The 20,579-nt window shown below is 39.9% G+C and overlaps 2 protein-coding genes across 4 annotated transcripts in view; one reads left to right on the plus strand and one right to left on the minus strand.

The window, feature by feature from the left end:
* Positions 1-8,262, plus strand: part of LOC148724300 (G protein-coupled receptor 83-like) — a 17,876-nt gene extending 9,614 nt beyond the window's left edge. The window contains exons 2-3 of one of the 3 annotated variants that reach the window (XM_088732970.1): positions 4,822-4,878; positions 5,595-8,262. In XM_088732970.1, coding sequence (XP_088589096.1) covers positions 5,618-6,622 — 1,005 coding nt within the window. In that variant the 5' untranslated portion in view covers positions 4,822-4,878; positions 5,595-5,617 and the 3' untranslated portion in view covers positions 6,623-8,262. Of the gene's footprint in view, positions 1-295; positions 3,074-4,229; positions 4,879-5,594 lie in introns of those variants that run through there. The other 2 variants (XM_088732969.1, XR_015991617.1) reach the window with 2 other exon arrangements.
* Positions 3,351-4,273, minus strand: LOC111326263 (uncharacterized; the record flags this gene model as incomplete). The annotated part of the gene is made up of 3 exons (XM_088734546.1): positions 3,351-3,582; positions 3,715-3,757; positions 4,141-4,273. Coding segments are annotated over 3 exons (408 nt in total), but the record flags the coding sequence as incomplete, so codon positions are not given.
* Positions 8,263-20,579: the final 12,317 nt, after the last annotated feature.

Below are 20,579 nucleotides of genomic sequence, written 5' to 3' on the forward strand. Positions count from 1 at the left end.
TGATCGCTTCCATTTCTTCCATCGTGCTCCAACAGTTGTAGGATTCCCGTGAAGATCGAAGCTAGATATTCCACCTAAATCAGTGATAATTGCGGCAGCCATTCTCAAACTACAATATAGATCCTTCAATCAGTGGTTTTCCTCGTCGCCAGTTGTAGTATCCCGCCCGGATGGTTCGGATCTAACCAATAACACTCGGATTAAACCAACGCACATTAACTTAACAGTTTAATGGTGGACAACGTGTTCTAACAACAACTCTCGCACGCATGCACCAATGGGTAATACACTACAGGTAGGTTTCTAGCTTCCAGAGTTTGTTGCAGTCGGAGTGACATCCGTCTTTATAGTTTTGTTCTTGCATTAGTCCGACTATGAATTAAGTTGATATATTCAAATAATAATTGCAGTGAAAATGGTCAAAGATGCTGATTTAAAGGGCCTGTAAACCCAAAAATCGTACATTTTCTTTTCACACAGCTGTTTAGCAAATATATCAAGTACTTGAAATGTGCAATTCATTTTTTCTCAAAAGTCCATTTTCACCTTGAAAAAGCTCTTCCAAATTCGAAACATTCGCCATCTTGAATTGCGCCATCTTTCCTGTGACGTCACGGGTGGAACCTTTCTGTACTGAGGTCAAAAGCTTTCTTTTACGATCGCTTGAGATTTGTGCAAGTCTCCTTCGCAGCCCCTGTTTGCCGGTCTAGACACGATTTTTTAAATTATAATATGGTTGATTATATTAAAATTTTTCGTAATGGTAAAGCACTGTGTAGTCCAGTTTTTGTAGTAATTCAAACAAAACCGGGCATACAATGCATAAATTTCCAAAAGAAGCAAATTTAAGCGACAATGGGTTAAATTTGTTCAAGTTAAAAGAGCCGATTTTGACGAGCTGTCCGAACATTTTGTTGTCTGTAGCAGCCATTTGTCTCCCAATTGCTACCAGAAAAGCTATATGGTCGAAATGGGTCTTAAAAAGCTAGCAAAAGCTACTTCTTCCTGTTGCAGCGCTGACGATTCAGGCCCTACCAGAAAAAAGTTCTTCCGAGGTAAAAATGCTACCTCTGCATTCAGCAGACAGCGAAGATCCAGAGGTCACTGATGTTACAAGGATCGGAATTGTCTAGAAAGTTCGCAAAGGTCAATGTCACGCAATGTGTTGTTTCAAGAATTTTCTAGAACTGTGACTCATCAATTTAAAAATAGAGTTTATTGTAATAGTTATAAATAGTTACTATTGTAATGGTTATAAATAGTTACTTTTGGAAACTTCTAGACTCTCTTCGGATGCTTATATAAGCAGCTCATACATACATACATACATACATAAACTTTATTTATCCTCAGATTTTAGATTAGCTTATAAGCTAGTATCTCCGATCCTAATTACTACTTTAAAATTACAGCAAGAACAGGTTAAAAGATAAAAATAATTCATAATATAATAATGTAATAATCGTTAATATAATAATATGTGATATAAATGTAATATTAACAGAAATTGTGCGCTGACAGTTTGCTCTTAAATTCGCTATAGTCTACAGTTTTCCTAAAGTGGTCAGGGAGGGAGTTCCAATACTTAACAGATGAATAGCTCAAAGAATTTAGACCATATGTGGTTGTAAACGGCTTAGGAAGTGATAAAATATTCGTGCCCCTTAGGGAGTAAGCAGAAGATCTTAGCTTGATTAGTTGTTTCAGATAGCACGGATATTTACCAAGATGGAGACAGTTGAATATACAAATCATCATATTTTGTATCCTCCTGTTGGCTAAACTACACACACCTGCCTTGTCTAAAAGATCATCGTAGTTCGAGTCCCAGTCTTTTAAAACAAATCTTAAAATACGTCTATTTAAGGTGTCCAGTTTAACAGAGTCCTCTGAGTTACAAAAGTGCCATATCATTGAACAGTAGTGAAAATGGGGTAACATAAAGCTCGCTAAACAGGTTGTTGTTGTGATTTGGGACTTCGTTCCCTGTTTGTGATCTACAAGCGATATTGTGTGACAAGTGACAAGTGAAGGGATTTTCCCGTTCGGATGTGATACTGATATTCTGCTGTCAAGTCCAGAGCTGTTTAACGTGGAGTGCGATACGTCGAAGGAAGTCTTCAGGAGATTTCGCCAAAGAGAAGGACAGTACTTTGCTTGTGGTCAGATAAGCGTAGATAAGTACATAGTTAATTTTAGTTGGATTGTTCCAAGAGTGGTCGCTAGCTCGTGTTAAGTTACCTCCCGTTGTTTACAGTTCAATAACTTGTGTTTCGTGGAAATAGCGAGGTTATTATCTTTCTGCCGGTAATCAGTTACCGTAACACTGACCGTACTGAGAAACCACCGAGGAGAAGTAGAGCTCTTCAAAAGTTGGAAGTTAACAGGGGAAGTACCGAACTGATTTACGCGGAAACCTCCAGATTTTAGGTTCTCTTAAAACACCTTTGTTTCTCAGCTGTTAAAAGATTATGGGGAAACCAGTTGTTCGGAAGCCAGTGATGCGCCCAAAAAAGACACTAACCTGTTTGAACCTTTGCTGGAAACCGAAACACATATCAATAAAAAATTCGTTGATGTCGGTATAAAATGCGATCTGGAATTTAGTTGGTTAAATATTTCACGAACATCTACGGCGAGTGTGGGAGAGACAAAAATCTGTCAAAAGAAATCTTCGAGAGAATCTTTGCCAGCTCCGCTTGCTGCTTTCTTTGAGAAACCCTGCAAAGAAGTAGCAGTTGGAGAATTTGTGTCACAGCTTACACAGCGGTGAATTTGTAATCAAAGGTCATTAGAAAAACATTTTTTTACTTTGAATAAAAATTAAAAGATCCAGAGTTTAGCTTGCGAAACTATTTCTCTATATTTCCAATCGAAGGAAACACAAAAAGGTTCGATAATTATATATATACAGGCCACACTCGCAAAACTTTACATTACAACTTGTTTATCAATAATAATAGTTCGGAGATGAAGGAAAGCACTATATAAATATTTCCTATGGAACAGGCACAACTGCTAGTGGTGTTCGACATTAATAATTATGATCCGCATTTACATCTACCTTTGTTTCTGTCAAAGGTTTGGCGATTTTAATCCAGTGTAAGAAGTTCCAAAATCAGCTGGAAAAGTGCTTCGGATTTTATTTACCGCACTAGATGGCACAGCGACCCTGACAATTTTGCCGAGATAATCCCAGCACCACCGAGCCAGCTGTCTGTAGGCAATGTAGCGAAATATCCTCCCAGAAGCGAGAAAAATAACTAGCTCTAGCACTGTGTTATTTAGTCAATAGCACAAACAACTCCAGCAAATCGATCTAAAAATCAGATTAAAATAAAACATTTCGCTTACTCGTTTTGGGTGTGATTATCTGCACCGTATTGCTGCCTGTACGCGTAATAGGCCGTCTCCAGCACCCAGACATCGAGGCAGGTTGACTGAAAACCTGGATACTCAGTAATACAAGTCATTTGGGTTTCAGGCCTTTGTTCCTCCACCTTTTGCCACACTTGCCCGATTTCCGCACAACAAACACTTTCATGTGTTGTCGGCATTGGCTGACAAGTTCCACACTCGCACCTTTGACAATTTTATATAAAACACCCACGGACGCTCAAGTTAAAAAACTTCTGTTGCATTCTTTTAGATTGGAAACTTGCTTTATTAAGTTTTCATGTAGAAAACAAATAAATTACACAATGAATTAAATACCAGTCTGTGTTTCCGAGACGATCGGCATCGCTATCAACCGGTTCTGTATCAGAACCGGTATCTGCATCGGCATCTGTATCGGCATCTGTATCGGCATCTGTATCGGCATCTGTATCGGCATCTGTATCGGCATCTGTATCGGCATCTGTATCGGCATCTGTATCGGCATCTGTATCGGCATCTGTATCGGCATCTGTATCGGCATCTGTATCGGCATCTGTATCGGCATCTGTATCGGCATCTGTATCTGTATCAGAACCGGTATCGGCATCTGTATCGGCATCTGTATCGGCACCTGTATCGGCATCTGTATCTGTATCAGAACCGGTATCAGCATCTAATCGGCATCTGTATTGGCATCTGTATCAGAACAGGTATCGGCATCTGTATTGGCATCCGTATCGGCATCTGTATTTGTATCAGAACCGATATCGGCATCGCTATCACCGTTTCGGTAAACTCTACGCGGCTCATGTTGATAAGGACGTGGCCCAGACTCTCCTAAAGGTTCTGAGTTATCCCCATCGCTGTCATTTAAGTTTAAGGCATTCGATTCATTACGTTACGAGTTACATTCTTACAAAAATAGTATAACCCTCCCACACATCATGTAAAATAAGACTTGCTTCAAAGCGAAATACCTACTAAACCGGCGGGTGTTTGTTAGTTTGTCCTCTGCCGCATTTGAGCTTTAATCAGTTTTTATTGACTTTCAAAGCGGAAGACACAAGCCCGTGTTGTACGTGGGTGGACTATTTATATGAGCCATGCTGGATTTCAATTCATTTTAAGCCCCACGCATGCAAACATTTAAGTTTGATATTCCTGTCCGGCTGTCTCGAGGAGATGCGTGCCCAACACCCGAATTAATATTCAAGACGAATCATCTTGAAATGTTAAAATAAAGGACTGATCAGGATTAAACTCAGTAGTTCATCAAGTTCATCAGTCTCGGGCTTCTGAGTTTTCAAACCGTTGGACGAAGGAAGCAAGGTTGTCAAGCTTGTCTAGAGGTATACGGTGTCTCTTAGTCTACATCAACCTGAAGAAACACTCGGATCATTGAACTTGAAATGTATTTATTTTCCTTATTTTCTCTTCCTTTAGAGCTAAGAGATTACAAGTCTTTAAGGTGGCAGTGGTCTCCCATACATTCTATCGCAGGTACATTGTGATGTATTGTCAAAAGGCAATTAACGCCTCTAATCTCAATAAGTTAGAGGAGAATAAGTTGATGTTGCAAAGCGAATTCAAGGGGAGATTGATTCTCCGTTTCCAAAAAAATTCTATTATGTGCCATTGGTGTCTTTACATACTATATCGTTCATTATCTCAAGTGCTATTTTTTCTCTACCAGATATTAAACTGGGAATAAAAGATTAAGTGAAATGAAATCGTTATTGCTACTGCTTCTTTCTGATAATCTGTGCGAACTTACAGTCTAAACCTAAGCATTACCTTCACTTTGATTCTTAGACACTTTGATTCTTAGATTAATTATCAATCACAAAGTTATAACTATTTATCAATAAACTCGAAATGTGTTTTTGCTTGCCTGTTCCTGTTTCCAGCAATTCCTTCCGGCTTTTTCACTGCTCCGTTGCCGTCCAGGAACATCGGTCTTAACCAGAGTGAGCTTGATTTCAAAAAAGAGTTCTTATAAGTTTTTCCCTATAAATTCCCAATCGATTCCTCTTACTGCTCACAGGTTCACCTTTATCCAGTAAATGTTTAGCGGAATTGGTTTTGCTTGATGTTAGGCGTGTGGATAATTTTATCTTCAAAAAAGGAGGTTGCTATCAGATAACATTTAAGGAGCTACGGCTGTTAACTCGTGATTCATCAAATAGTAATATCAGGGTCATCTTATCTAATTTTAGCAACAGAAAAACAGAAACCGAAGATGACGTTAAATGAGACCGAGGTGGTTATCCTCACAGTCCTGTACGCCATCACGATGCTCGTAGCATTTGCAGGGAATGGTTTCCTCATCCATATCGTGTGGAAGAAACCTGAAGTAAGATCGCTGACAAGCTTCATGTTCGTCAACATGGCCATCGCTGATTTGCTGGTGACACTGATTGTGATGCCCTGGTCGATTGCCCAAGTACATACTGACGCCTTATGGATGATACCAGGAGTATTTGGAGAAGTCATGTGCAAAGGTGTGGTATACATTGCCTATACCACATTAACAGCGTCCATCCTCTGCCTGACATTCATGGCAGTCGATAGGTACTATGCCATTGTTCATCCCTTCCGCCGCTATCTTTGGTTCCGAAAGCCTAAACTGACAGTACCGTTTATTTGGATCTTGTCACTGGCCTTTATGTCCATTTTCCCTGTTGTTCAAACCGTGGAAGACCACAATTCCGAATGTATGCTATCTGTTTACGTTTTGGGTGATCCATTCAGGGCCCTGCGAGGGATATTCCTCCTCCTGGTAGTGGTCAACTATCTGATTCCTTTGAGTGTTATTTCTGTCATTTATACTGTTACCGCACGGAGGTTATGGTTCCATGTTGCACCTGGAGTGGAACATTTGACAGGAAACCGAGAGCAACTCGAAACCTCGAAGAGGAGAGTGGTTAAGATGCTCATCATTGTTACCTGTACCTTTGCCCTTTGCTGGCTCCCAGCACAGGTGGTCCACATGATTATTGTCATGCGAGCATGGAATATTGAGGTATCTCTTCAGCAGATTGTCAAGTTTGTGTGTTTTTGGTTTGGTCACGCCAACAGCGCCATCAACCCATGGCTTTACATATTCCTGAGCAGCAAGATCAATACGGCATTTACAAGAATCGTCAGTAGAAAAAGCAGCCGGTCGCCTCCGAGTCTCAGTGTCAAAAGATCAAATGCCCATTTGCCTGAAGACGAAGCTGTCCAGAGAGAATCAATACTGTAATCTCTGTCGTAACATGAAACATTTATCACTAATCTTGGTAATTATACCTAACAAAGCGAAATTTTCTTAAAATTTATCGAATATCACCCCATATATACGGTGTGATAAAGGTAATAAGCTAAGTAATTAACGTGAAATTGAAAATTTCTACTAATTTAGACAAGTGCTCTATCGGCTGCCAACAATATAAGAAGGGATCAGATTTTGTTTTGTTATTGTTTTTGTTCTCAATTTTGACAGCAAGTTATCTCTCTCCAGAGAGAAAGGGAGAGAGAGAGACTTTATTTCAAGAGGGTAGCACTTCACAGTTGTTAAACTGATAATCCTGTGGCCCTCTCATCCCACCCCAGTGGAGAACATCCATCACACAGTAATCTCGTGTGTGGGAAATTAACGTCTCCTACCCCAACCCTGCAGGAGACGGGACCTCCATTTATTCGTCCCTATCCGAGAAGACTAGAATATCTAACCATTTCTTGATGTCATAGAAAGGTAGCAAATTCTTCTCAATTATTTTAAGACCCTGAGTGTTGGTCCGGCCGGGACCCGAACCCTCGACCTCCCGCACAATAGTCCAGCGCTCTATCCATTGAGCTAGCCGAGAGGCTGGAAGTAGTTAGAGTTTAAAATTCAAAGTTATTATGCAAATCTTTCATTTTTATCAATAATGTAAAACTAGCTGTCGTCAAACGAGGTACCTAGGTGAAGGTACATAGTGGTGGAAATTTTAGAATTGGCCGGTAAGTGCACTCCAAGAGCACAATTGCCTTGTGCAGCCGGAGTATACTAATTTGGTTTTTTTATTTATAATTTTCGCATTGATGATAAAGAATCGTTCCCCTCAGTTTTACTGATTATATACAAAAAAATGATGGATTTAGTGCCTGTGATCCACGCAAGAACGGTTACCGGCCGCGTAACGAGCCTCGCGCTCTTGGCAACGAAAAAAATTCCTCGGTATCCAGCAGAGAATCGGTGCTTTTACTCCCCATTCTCTGCTGGATACCCATGGAATCTAGTAAAATATGGACTGGATTGGATTAGTAAAACATGGAATGGATTGATAAAACATGGATTGGATTAGTAAAACATGGATTAGTAAAACATGGATTAGTAAAACATGGATTAGTAAAACATGGATTCGGTAAAAGATGGATTAGTAAAACATGGATTAGTAAAACATGGATTAGTAAAACATGGATTAGTAAAATGAACGCTAAATAGGGCGAGTTACATTTTATTTTACTTTTAGTATTATTTTATCTTACTTGTTTTACTCTTACATTTCAACCAAATTATTTCGCACAAAATTGACAGTTTCATTTAAATACTGATGTTGCCTTTGCCCACCCGCAGGCGGTTTCAATCGAAAACAACATTCCTTTACCATTAGCTGTGGTTACACTCACCTCCTTCCCGAGGTAACCCTGTGGGTAATAACCGTGGGTTGGGATGGGTTTGGGTTTCCGGTCAGGTTTAATCCTCCGGTTACCTCACAGGGAGCCCAGACAAGCGACGAGTCTGGTTGTTTATTCGAGATATAAAGGAATGTATGGAAGAATATTGAAGAGTCTTATTATCGTAAACTTATATCATGAAATGTCTGAGTTAAAGCTCAAAATAAATGTAAACCTACCTCACTTGCTGCGTATTGTCGTTTCTGTGGCTCTAAATGGCGAATTTGAGCGATTTGGTGGGTTTTGCGTCGACTGTTACTATACGTTATACTCGGGTAATTAGTTGCGATGTAGCCACAGGGGGCCCAGACAAGCGACGAGTCTGGTTGTTTATTCGAAATATAAAGGAATGTATGGGAGGATATTGAAGAGTCTTATCGTCGTAAACTTATATCATGAAATGTCTGAGTTAAAGCTCAAAATAAATGTAAACCTATCTCACTTGCTGTGTATTGTCGTTTCTGTGGCTCTAAATGGCGAATTATTTCAGCGATTTGGTGGGTTTTGCATCGACTGTAGGTCATTGTAGGTAATTCCTTGTTTTAGTAACTACGTGTAAAAAATTCTCTTGGTGTTTTTCCCTGGTCATGACATGCGAGACATGCGAGACATGCGACAACATTTCCGGTGTGCATTTAAATGGTCACAAATTGTCACACAATAGTATTCTGAAGGTGGCTGTAGGTGGTTGTGGGTGGTTTTATGTGGTTTTAGACGGTTGTAGGTGGTGGTTGTGGGTGGTTGTGGGTGGTTGTAGGTGGTTTTAGATGGTGGTTGCACGTGGTTGTAGGTGGTTTTAGGTCATTTCTTCTTTTAGTAATTACGAGGTCTAGTCAAATTTTTAGAATACTCCGTGCACTGCATATTCTTTGCGAAGGAAATCAAAGAAGTAAACGGTTACTCTGGGCCGTCTAGGGTCACGTTTTAGTCGTGTACGGTTACTTAAGCGTCACGTTTTAGTCGCGTGCGATTTTTTGTCAGCACAGTTTATTTCACAATTGTCACTTTCCACGCAAATAAAACAATGGTAAAGGAATGTTGTTTTCGATTGAAACCGCCTGCGGGCGGGCAAAGGCAACATCAGTACTTAAATGAAACTGCCTATTTTGTGCGAAATAATTTGGTTGAAAAGTAAGAGTAAAAAAGTAAGATAAAATACTACTAAAAGTAAGATAGGATGTAACTCGCCCTATTTAGCGTTCATTTTACCAATCCATGTTTTACTAATCCATGTTTTACTAATCCATGTTTTACTAATCCATGTTTACTAATCCATGTTTTACTAATCCAACCCGTGTTTCACTAATCCAATCCATGTTTTACTAATCCAATCCAGTCCATGTTTTACTAGATGCCGAAATAATTTGGTTCAAAAGTAAGACTAGTATCGCAGAGGTCAGTGGTTCGAGTCCCGTACAGGCCTGATTTTTTTCAGGTCTAATTTTCGCTATTGCTTAAATAGCGCTATCTGCTGCGAGGATCGTGCATCATACTTATCTAATACCGCAGTTCAAAATATATGAACTTCATATATTTCATTGTATCTGATTTATCACTTTCACGGGTTTATTACGAATCAACTTAACGGCCTGCTCCCAGTTGGCTTGTTAGTTCAATTGGTAGAGCGCTGCACTAGTATCGCAGAGGTCAGTGGTTCGAGTCCCGTACAGGCCTGACTTTTTTTCAAGTCTGATTTTCGCTATTGCTTAAATAGCGCTATCTACTGCGAGGATCGTGCATCATACGTATCTAATACCGCAGTTCAAAATATATGAACTTCATATATTTCATTGTATCTAAGACTAAAAAATTAAGATAGAATAGTACTAAAAGTAAGTTAAAATGTAACTCGCCCTATTTAGCATTCGTTTTATTAATCCATGTTTTACTAATCCAATCCAATCCATGATTTACTAATCCATGTTTTACTAATCCAATCCAGTCCATATTTTACTAGATGCCGGATACCCATGGCTTGCTTGAGTAAAATCTATGATCGGATTTCGCTTCTAATCTGATAGAGGCGTCAAATTTTACGCTATCATGTCATCATCCCATGGCGTGAAAAGGTAATTAAAAGAGCGGTATACATGGTCGTGTGTACATGGTCGACGTAAAGTGTACATGGTCGGCGCTTAAAAATAGTAATGAGACAACGCGCTCGCCCGGAGCCAGTTGGGGCTAATGATACAGTCACGTAGTAAAAACATTTATTGGTCAGTGCCTGCGTATTTGGTCGATTCCATTAACACTAACACAGGCTGTGACGCTTATTTCCTACGAAATTTAACTGGCGGCCTGAGTATTTTATTTTCTAATCAACTTTACCCGATATTTGTTTTCGGATCGGAGACAAACTATATTCCTGAACCGACGATTTCTTTCCGTTACTGCTCCACTGGGAGTTAATAAAGGGAACTCTGCTCCACTGTTGTGTATAAAATCTTTGACGGCTGACGCTCGGTGCTCTAATTTTTGAGCATCTTGATACCAGTTAATGGGAATGAACTCTGCGGAATACAATGTATATTTTCTTTTGTTGTTACACGCAGAGTGCGCAATACATGGCGGCTCTTTCTCACTGTTATTTTATGTCGCATTAATAGTTTACACACTGTTCCACTTTTTTCTTGTAAACCATATTCATACAGTACTCATAGGATCCCTTGTCACTGGCCCTCAGATGATCTATATTGGTTCCGGAATCCTCGAGATAGCTGCGAGAGATTTCAGACATTACACAACGATCTGATTCAGGCACTGGTGTTGAAAATCTTTTTGCGCTACCTCCTCGGCAAAGATGATTAATATTGTGAATAAACAGGGACCGAGGGTTGTAATTATTGTTTTCAAATCAATATAGCAGATGTTGAACAAGCTGACAAAGTTTACGAAGTGAAGAATTATTAGGCGTGCAATGTGTAGTTGAAAAATGCGAAAGAGGAGGAAGGAGAAACAGGCGGAGACCACGAACAGGGTTAAACTCCTATAAACTTAACAGGGTTCGTACTGTCTTGCGAGTCCTTTAATTTCAGAGGAAGTCCGCCAATGAATTCAATAAATCCTTGGAAAGTCCTCGAGTTTCTATTTTCTTAAAGCTTCCTTGAGGGGGGTGGGACGTTAACTTTTCCTAAAAAGTAACTGTAAATAATTCAAGCGTTGTGCGCCAGGGTCGTTTTGGAAATTAACATGGAGCGGGGTAGTAGATCTAGTAATGCGTTATTGACCAAGCATGAGGACTCAAACCTGAGGCAAGCGCTGATAGCCAAGAGAGAGCTTGCCTGCAGGTTACACAAGGACAAAATGGCTGCGATGCTAGCCACCGTCGAAAATGAAAAAAAAAGGGAAGGGCTAACAGCCAATCAGCTCACAGAATTCGCTGCATCAGTTGCACCGCTTGCGAAGCCAGTATAAAAAGGCAAGGTAACGCACCGGCGTAATATAACTCTTCAAGCAAGAATCTCTCCTAACTTATTCATCTAAGGCAGTCAAAGTTTAAAATGAGGCAGTCAAATAAGGCAGTCAAAGTTTAAAATGTTATGAAAGCTGAAAAAGAAAGGGTTCGTTTGTCGCGCTTATAAGAGCTACAAGGTTGGATGGCCGAGGATGGACGACTATTCAAGAAAAGACAGTATATCGACTACTTGAGGCTGTGCGCGTTATTTCGTGTTGTTTCATATTTTACATTATCTCATATTGTCCAGTTTGTCAAGAAATCAGTCGTCGTCGTGTGTTTACGTCCTATAAAAACGTCGCAACGGAAATTTCACGATCTAGCTTCGCAAAGAAATGTATCAGCTGTTGTTTTGGCTTGTTTTATTTATTGATTTTTTTTGGCAGCATTTTGTGTTTTGATGTTCTTTTCCCGTTGCAGTTTGCACGGCGAATTCTAGCAGTAAATGAAGCTGTTTTTCAAATTTTGTCTCAAACGACCATTTATTCCTGTCACTCTGCTGGAGATGGGTGAAGAGCTCAAAGAGCAGAAAAGTTTGAGTCACAAAAGTTTCTTCACGTTATATATCCCAAAAGCGCTCAAGCATTACTCTGAATGCAGGGACTTCAGCCTGAGTGAACCAGAAAGGATAGACAACACTTCCCCAGATTAACCTGTCAAAGTCAAAGAAACTTAATTACTCCGAATATCAGGACTTCAGCCTGGATGAACCAGAAAAGATAAACAACATTTCCCTATATTGACCGTGACAGAAAAGCTAAGTTTGTTATATATCCCAGACATGCTCAGGCATTACAATGAATGCCAGGACCTCAGCCTGGGTGAACCAGAAAGGATAGACAACACTCCCCAATTTTGTTTGGATGATACCAGGAGTATTTGGAGAAGTCATGTGCAAAGGTGTGGTATACATTGCCTATGTCACATTAACAGCGTCCATCCTCTGCCTGACAGTCATAGCATTGGATAGGTACTATACCATTGTTCATCTCCTCCGCCGCAAACCTTGGTTCAGAAGGCCTAAACTGACTGTACCATTTATTTGGATCTTTTCACTGGCTTCAATGTCCATTTTTCCAGCCATTCAAACCGTGGAAGACCACAATTCCCAATGCATGCTATCTGTTTATGTTTTGGGTGATCCATATAAGGCTATCCGTGGCCTATTCCTCTACCTTGTGGTGATCAACTATCTGATCTCTGATCCCTTTGATTGTGATGTCTTTATTGTATACTATTATTGCAAGGAGGTTATGGTTCCATGGTGCACATCGAAATGAGCATTCGACTGAAAATCGAGAGCAATAAGAAACCCTAAAGAGAAGAATAGTTTGGATGCTGATTATTGTTACCTCCCCTTTTGCCCTTTGCTGGCTTCCAGCCAATGTGGTTCACATGATATTTGTCATGCAAGCATGGAATATTGAGGTAACTCTTCAGCCGATTGTCATGTTTGTGTGCTTTTGGTTTGGTCACGCCAACAGCGCCATCAATCCGTGGCTGTACATTTTTCTGAGCACCAAGATGGATACCGCATTTAAAAGTATGGTGTGTAGAGAAACCCGCCAGTCCCCTCCGAGTAACAGCGTCATAACATCAAATGCTTTCTTACCACCTGAACAAGAAACTGTCAAGGAAGAATCAAGACTTTGATCTTTTCCATCATCTGTAACATTTACTAATAATTTGATGACTACGTGAAGAAGAAATCCTCGCATCAGCGTCAGTATCTAAGCAACTGTGTGTTCCTACTCCTCTTAGTTAGGCGAAGAGTAGGCGCGCAATGACTTAGCTAATGAAATTGATCCAAACTTTAGTAACACTGATCAGACCAACAAGATAGATATTAAGTAAATACATATTTTTCATGATGAGTTTTAAGATCGGAGAGGAGGATTTCGAAGACATCAGGAGCTAGTGCGACATTCCCATTTTTAGTGACTTCTCATTTTCGTTCCTAATTACATTTTTATGCTTCTACATACACATTTTTCTTATTTTTTTTTTCGCATTCTTCCACTCACGTTGATTTATATTCTGTTAGATTTTTTCGTAGAATTTTGTTTTGTTTAATTTCATTTTGTGTAAGCTTCTCGGTTGAATTCAGCATTGAGTATCAGAGTCCTTGAGATCAATGTCAGTTATTTTACTGCGATCAACTCCTAGTTTTAGATCATAAGTGTCTACATGATCATACAACGTTTTTAAGTGTTTTTCCTTGTCCGATTGCTTTTCCTCCATTGTTTACGTTTCTATTCCTTCTACTTGTATTTTGCAATAACTAGTAACTATTTTGTTCCTTTAGCAAGCGCGATCCACCGTAATGTAATACAGTTAAAGTGCACGTTGAAACCGGTCTTGTTGGCAGTTATATTAATTAAGAACAGGTTAGCCACAACATTTATTTAAACTTTGCATTGACAAACTTCAAAGCCTGACCGTAGACTTAACGTTATTTTCCGGCCAATTTTACGCTTTCAAAGCGAAACTGAACATTCAGTTACATTTCAAAATTAAAAACCTCTGGGAAATTACTTGAGTTTTCCGTTTTGCAAAGCCAAAACGCGCCAAATTTACCCTGTTTCAAAAAAGACTAAGAAAAAAAATCCAAATTTTGAAAACAAAGACTACTAGTCTCTGCGGAGTTCTATTGTTATCGCTATTGTTTTAATTGAACAAAGACTGAATGCGTAATTAATGTATGGGATTATATGGTACTCTTGCCGCAACTTCAAATCTATCGAGTGGGTAACGAGTTCCTGGTTAGAAATTACGATGAAGTAAATGATCGTAAAAACCACCAGACTCAGACATTGAATAAATTACACCTTTTGCTGTTCATTACGAGAAAGTACGTATTCATTTGCGTTAAAAGGCGAACAATTGTGTGAAAATACAATCATTAAAGAGAAAAATCGTCATTTGCGCGTAAACAAGATTCAATAACGATTTTTGCATTTTAACCAGCATTCAATAACAATTTTGGGCATTCTTATGCGTCATTCGTCAAACAAAAGAGAAAAATACTCTCATTTGCGGTAACCTTCAAGTCATTTACACCATCTTAAAAGTCAATAGAGACAGTAAATAAACAATATAGTGCATATAGCATTCATTTACATTTTTATCACACTGTTTGCAATTCAATAGCATTCCCAGACAGCATTAGTATGAATAAGACAATTATTTATGCGCTTGTACAAAAAATTGAGCGTTTTTTATTTTCAATATTCACACATTAAATTTCAATTGAAACATATCTATTCCAAAATCATTTTGTTTTGAATTTCAGTTTACCCTTCAATAACCTCTCTATTCAAACATTTTGGCAGATAGGTCTGCATAAACCGGTATCACTGCGCACTTTTAACCGCATGCACAGTGTCGATGTTTCTGTGCAGACCTCCGAGCAGGTGCTGTGTTCGAAACTCCCCCACTGGGATTCCCCTAGCTCTGGCCTCATCTCCGTTATCCATGCGTCTTTGAATTTGCGGATATGAGATGTCAGCTTGACGTCGCTTTATAACAGCTTATTGCCTGCTCCACGATGTTTAGGAAACGACCGTAAGGAGGAAGCGTTTTAAGCTCCGTATTTGGGGCAGGAATGACCGGGTTTCGGTGGGCCGGTGCTCCGTCATACGCAAAGATCACCTCCTCACTGGCATCTAAATTTGTCCTCGCCTGTGCCAAGAAGTTATCGAAACACGCAACATTCATTCCGCCTACAGCTGCTGAAGAAAACACAAATCCATTGATAGGCCGAATTGCCATGGCCACGGCCAAGTTTTAGCACATCAAGTCTGTTTCTTTCAGCAGGAAGCAGAAACGGGCCTCGCAAGTTTCACTCAGAAGAGGACCCTGTCTAATGTCCTTGCCACGGTGCGGTCATGGATCTCGGGTAGCAAGTGTGAGTAAACAGTTTTCGTTGATGATTTCCTGTAGGTAATCTCTCATCTTATCTTCCACGCGCACCTTGTTTCTACCTCCTCGTGATCTCTCCTGGATCCTGCCCTCTCTGATGTAGCGCGCCACAATGCCCCTTGCCGTTGATCAGATCACTCCGAGCGAGTCCGCGACCACAAGATAATCTTCCTCCTCAAATTCTCTCACGATTCTCTCTCTGTGTTAGAGTAGTCTTCGGTTTCTTCGAAGCGAATTAACCGGACGAACTCTACTGAATGTAAATTTAGACAAAATCGGTGTTCAGTTGGAAATCGCTACTTGCATATTGAATGTAAAAAACACTGAAATATATAGAAAATAATCGAATGAAGCCCTACACTGCTGTAAAAAGTAAAATTTTTCATAAATCTGCGCTTTCGCCGATCAACGGCATCATCAGGGATAAGAAAATACTCCGGGAGCGCTTCATGTATATATATATATATATATATATATGCAGCGCTTATATATATATATAGATATATATAAAGTGTGACTTGATTTTCGTAGAACAGTGCTCAATACATAGAAGTAGAGCGAAGTATATATTTTGTGGGAGGAAAAAGACAAGTAAACTACAAGTTCATCCCTACATCCGTTACACGCAAAGACAACAACACGACAGAAACGTACATCGGACTCACAGAGAATGACTTCAAAACAAGATACAGAAACCACACCGCATCATTCCGCCAAGCTAAACACAGAAACTCTACAGAACTCAGCAAGCACATCTGGACCCTCAAAGACAACAACATCGATCACTTTATTTCCTGGCGCATTCTCTCATCGCACTCACCGTACAACAGCTCAAGTAAAAGATGTAACCTCTGCCTCAAAGAAAAATTCCTAATCATCTGCCGGCCCGAACTATCAACACTAAACAAACGTAATGAACTCGTGTCTTCTTGCCTCCACAGAAGCAAAGCCCTCCTACGCAACAACTAAACTGTCAATTTCGCGCTGCATGAATTAGACTAGTTAGATCATGCAAATTATATTGTATATAAGCAATGGTAAAGTTTATTCGCATTAAATCCCCTGATGAGTGGGCGACCACGAAACAGGCTTGTAGGGATGAACTTGTAGTTTACTTGTCTTTTTCCTCCCACAAAATATCTATATGTATATATATATATTGTGGGAGGAAAGGAAAATATATTGTGGGAGTGGGCGACCACGAAACAGGCTTGTAGGGATGAACTTGTAGTTTACTTGTCTTTTTCCTCCCACAATATATACTTCGCTCTACTTCTATGTATTGAGCACTGTTCTACGAAAATCAAGTCACACTTTATATGTATATATATATATGTAAAAAGAGTGTGTTGTGAAGTGTGTGAAAGGCGTGACTAAGCGTGAAAGCTGTAGAGATAAACTGTGAATGGAACATAATAATGGCTCTAATGATGGACCGTATAAACAAAGGGTGTAAAAGAGCGTTAAAACGAGATGGTAAAATAGGAAGAAGATCTGCCTACAGAATAAAATTCCTGCCTTCGTCCAAAAAAGCTTCCTTGCGTCAAACACAGACTTGCCCAGATTCTACGATGTAGTCAAGACCCACAAAGCAGGCCCCGATATTCAAATACGACCTATCGTATCCAACATCAATGGACCCACCCAATGCATTTCATGGCTTCTTGCCAACGCCCTCAAACCGATGCTGAAGAATGTCCCAGCCCATTTGGAAAGCAGCCTCGAGCTCATTAGATGTATCGAAGCTGGCGACCTCACCACAAACAAACAGCTACCATATCCATGCAGCTTCGATGTGGTATCCCTATACACCCCAATGCCAATACAAGAAGCCATCACCAACGCCACAGATAGAAACCAGAACCCAATACTCTACCTCTCTAAACAGCACATCTCAGACCTCCTCCAAGTCACGCTAAATAACAAAACTAAATAACTAAAGATCGAGTTTTTCGCCAAAGAGAAGGCCTACCCATGGGCTCTAACATCTCAGGTATACTGGCCATCTTGTTCATGGACAAACTAGAAAGCATCGCCCTCACCTCACACCTAATGATAAGCCCCTACAAGAGATATGTTGACGATATTTACCTCCAGACAACCAATGAAGAAACAGCAGATCACTTCCACCATGTAATAAACAATGTACACCCTAATCTGAAACTTGAAATTGAAAAATTGAAAAACCAGAAACAACACCCAATGTCATGTCACTATCATTGCTCGATTTCAAAGTCACCATATCCAAGGATGGCAACAGCTCCTTCGAATTCTACCAAAGACCAGCCAAGAAACCACTATTCGTCCACTATCAATCAGCTATCCCCACCAAATCCAAAGTCGATTTCATCCGCAACGAGCGAAAACGCATCGAAGACAGATGCTCCTAACATATATCTGCAACACAACACCTAAACGCATTCGACGGCATCCTTCGCCTCAACGATTACCCGGAGAGCAATATAGAATAATCAAAACACCCACAGCACCCTCAAAGCAACTCTCAGCCTGCCAACACAGAATGGTCGTACCTCAAGATCTCATACATTTCTGAACGACTAAATCATAGGATTTCCAACATCTTTAAGAAAGAAAACATCCCGATACGCATTTCCCACAAGTCCTTTACCCTCAGACACGCCCTATCCCAAGCCCCCAAACTACGCAAATGCACCAGTGACAAGTGCCCCATCTCTAACATCGGATTATGTTTACGACGAATTGTGGTATACCAGCTCACATGTAACAGCTGCAAACAACAATACATTGGTCGTACGAAACGCTTCATCCACGACCGCGTGTACAGGCCTGATTTTTTTTTTCCAGGTCTGATTTTCGCGATTGCTTAAATAGCGCTATCTACTGCGAGGATCGTGCATCATATGTATCTAATACCGCAGTACAAAATATATGAACTTCATATATTTCATTGTATCTCATTTATCACTTTCACGGGTTTATTACGAATCAACTTAACAGCCTGCTCCCAGTTGGCTTGTTAGCTCAATTGGTGGAGCGCTGCACTAGTATCGCATAGGTCAGTGGTTCGAGTCCCGTACAGGCCTGATTTTTTTTCAGGTCTGATTTTCGCTATTGCTTAAATAGCGCTATCTACAGAGCAACACAAAGCTTCTAAGAGAAGAGTGGTTCGAATGCTCATTATGGTAACCTGTGCGTAATCCTTTTGCTGGCTTCCTGCACACGTGGTTCACATGATATTTGTCATGCAAACATGGAATATTGAGGTAACTCTTCAGCCAATCGCTAGTCGAAATCAGTCGCTAGACATTTTAATTTACCTAATCATTCTAAGCAACATCTGTATTCTCTATCTTCTTCCTCTCTCGACTATCGTCTTCTTCATCTCTTTCTTCTCTCTGGATATCGCAAGGTCAAAAGGTCATAGCCTTGTCATATCATAGCTTCCACAAGTTCAGTCAGCAAGCCACGAAGGTAAGCCCTCGGGCAAATCTCTTTTGTACTTCTCACAAGCCAGCTTTTATACATTTACTTTAGTTATCTAGAATGTTCTATTACTATTTATAGCGTATTACAAGTTTTACTATTTTTGGAAACTGCTGAGTCACATGAAAGAAGTTTCTGGAATATTACAGATTATAGATAATTCTAGAAAAGTCTGGGATTGCGTCACAGATTCAGTAAAAATAATTCGATCCTCGTAACAGGATCAATATAATTAAAAGGAAAATCAAAGAGACTGATCTATTAGAAGCAGAAACTACGCATAGCAGGATGTCAGAAGGTAAATCACATAATTGATATGTTGATATCAGATCCCGCAAGTGGTAATTGCTTCGAACGATTTAGTCTCGGCCAATTTACATGCCCCGACAAGAGCACTTTAGAAAACCATATGTGTTGAGGGCAGGGCTGCATGTGAGAAAGAAAAGACGTGTATTAAGAAAAATCTCTTTTGAATACCTGGTGGGACCGAATGTAGCAGTACCCATCTGTCTTGGTTTATACAAAGGAGGCGAATGGTATTGGGCGAGATTCTGAGTAAAACAACCTAGACAATCGAGCTACTTATACAGGGGATTTCATCCCATTAGCTTGTCAATTTAACTCGGATTTATAGATAGCACAAAGGTAAAAGAAACAACATTACAAAAGTTTCCTTATCAGGCTAATACTCGCTACTAGACTTACAACAAGAAGCGAACGAAGGATTTTCCAAAAAAAATCTTTACAAAATCTGTATCCAGGGAACCGTTCCTCAATAGTTCTGCCAACGTAACGGGCCCGAAGCCATATTTTATAATAAAAAGTTGAAGAATAGAGAAGCAGGCTCTGAACCCATAATCAGTCCATTTTGTCTCTTTAGCTGTTAGCTTTATTGTATAATTCCCAAAACGTTCGAAACCCCCATCTTAAATGAAACCAGAAGAGCTTTACAGGCCTGCTATGTTAGCGGAACCTTCGAGAAACAGGGCCTGGAGTTGATTTAGATTGTTAGTTTAGATGTATGAGCAAGCTGAATATCTTGTTTTGGATTCCTGTGAATGATCGTTTTTCTTCAGTGCTTCTGGTAGCGCTGATCAGGTGTATTTGCATGCGTTGTATTTTCGTAATCATAATTTCTCTCACTATTTCAGTAGATCTGTCTTCAAAGATAGCTTCGGATAGTTTAAGTTTGTTCAATTGGAAAACAAAGTAAAGTAAATGATAACAAGGATAACGTCTTCTGATGATAATTACACCAATGTTTTTCTTTCTGTGGGAAGCCGGTAGCATATGCTAGGATATTTCTTGTCCTTTTAATCTTCGTGGACGGGCATGACAGAAACGTTTAGTTAGAAAAACGCAGTAACTCAGAAGAACTGTGAGGGAGAGAGGGCGGCAGGCAAGCGAAAATAATTATTCCACTAAAAAAGGCATTCTTTTAATACCCGTAACCTTATTCGTTTATATTTCCATCAAAACTTTGTCTTCGTGAGGGTCGGAGCCAACAAACCATCCTTTCATCGTCGAACGATTCAGATCTCACCCATGCCATTTTTTCTAATCAGTTGAACAGGCACTGGAAGCAAATTGTTCTTTCATGGTTTCCCAATAATATATTTTTATCAGCGTAAAGACTTAAATTTTGAAGTCAAAGTTATGT

This window comes from Stylophora pistillata, chromosome 9 (assembly GCF_964205215.1).
Source record: "Stylophora pistillata chromosome 9, jaStyPist1.2, whole genome shotgun sequence".
Classification (NCBI taxonomy): domain Eukaryota; kingdom Metazoa; phylum Cnidaria; class Anthozoa; order Scleractinia; family Pocilloporidae; genus Stylophora; species Stylophora pistillata.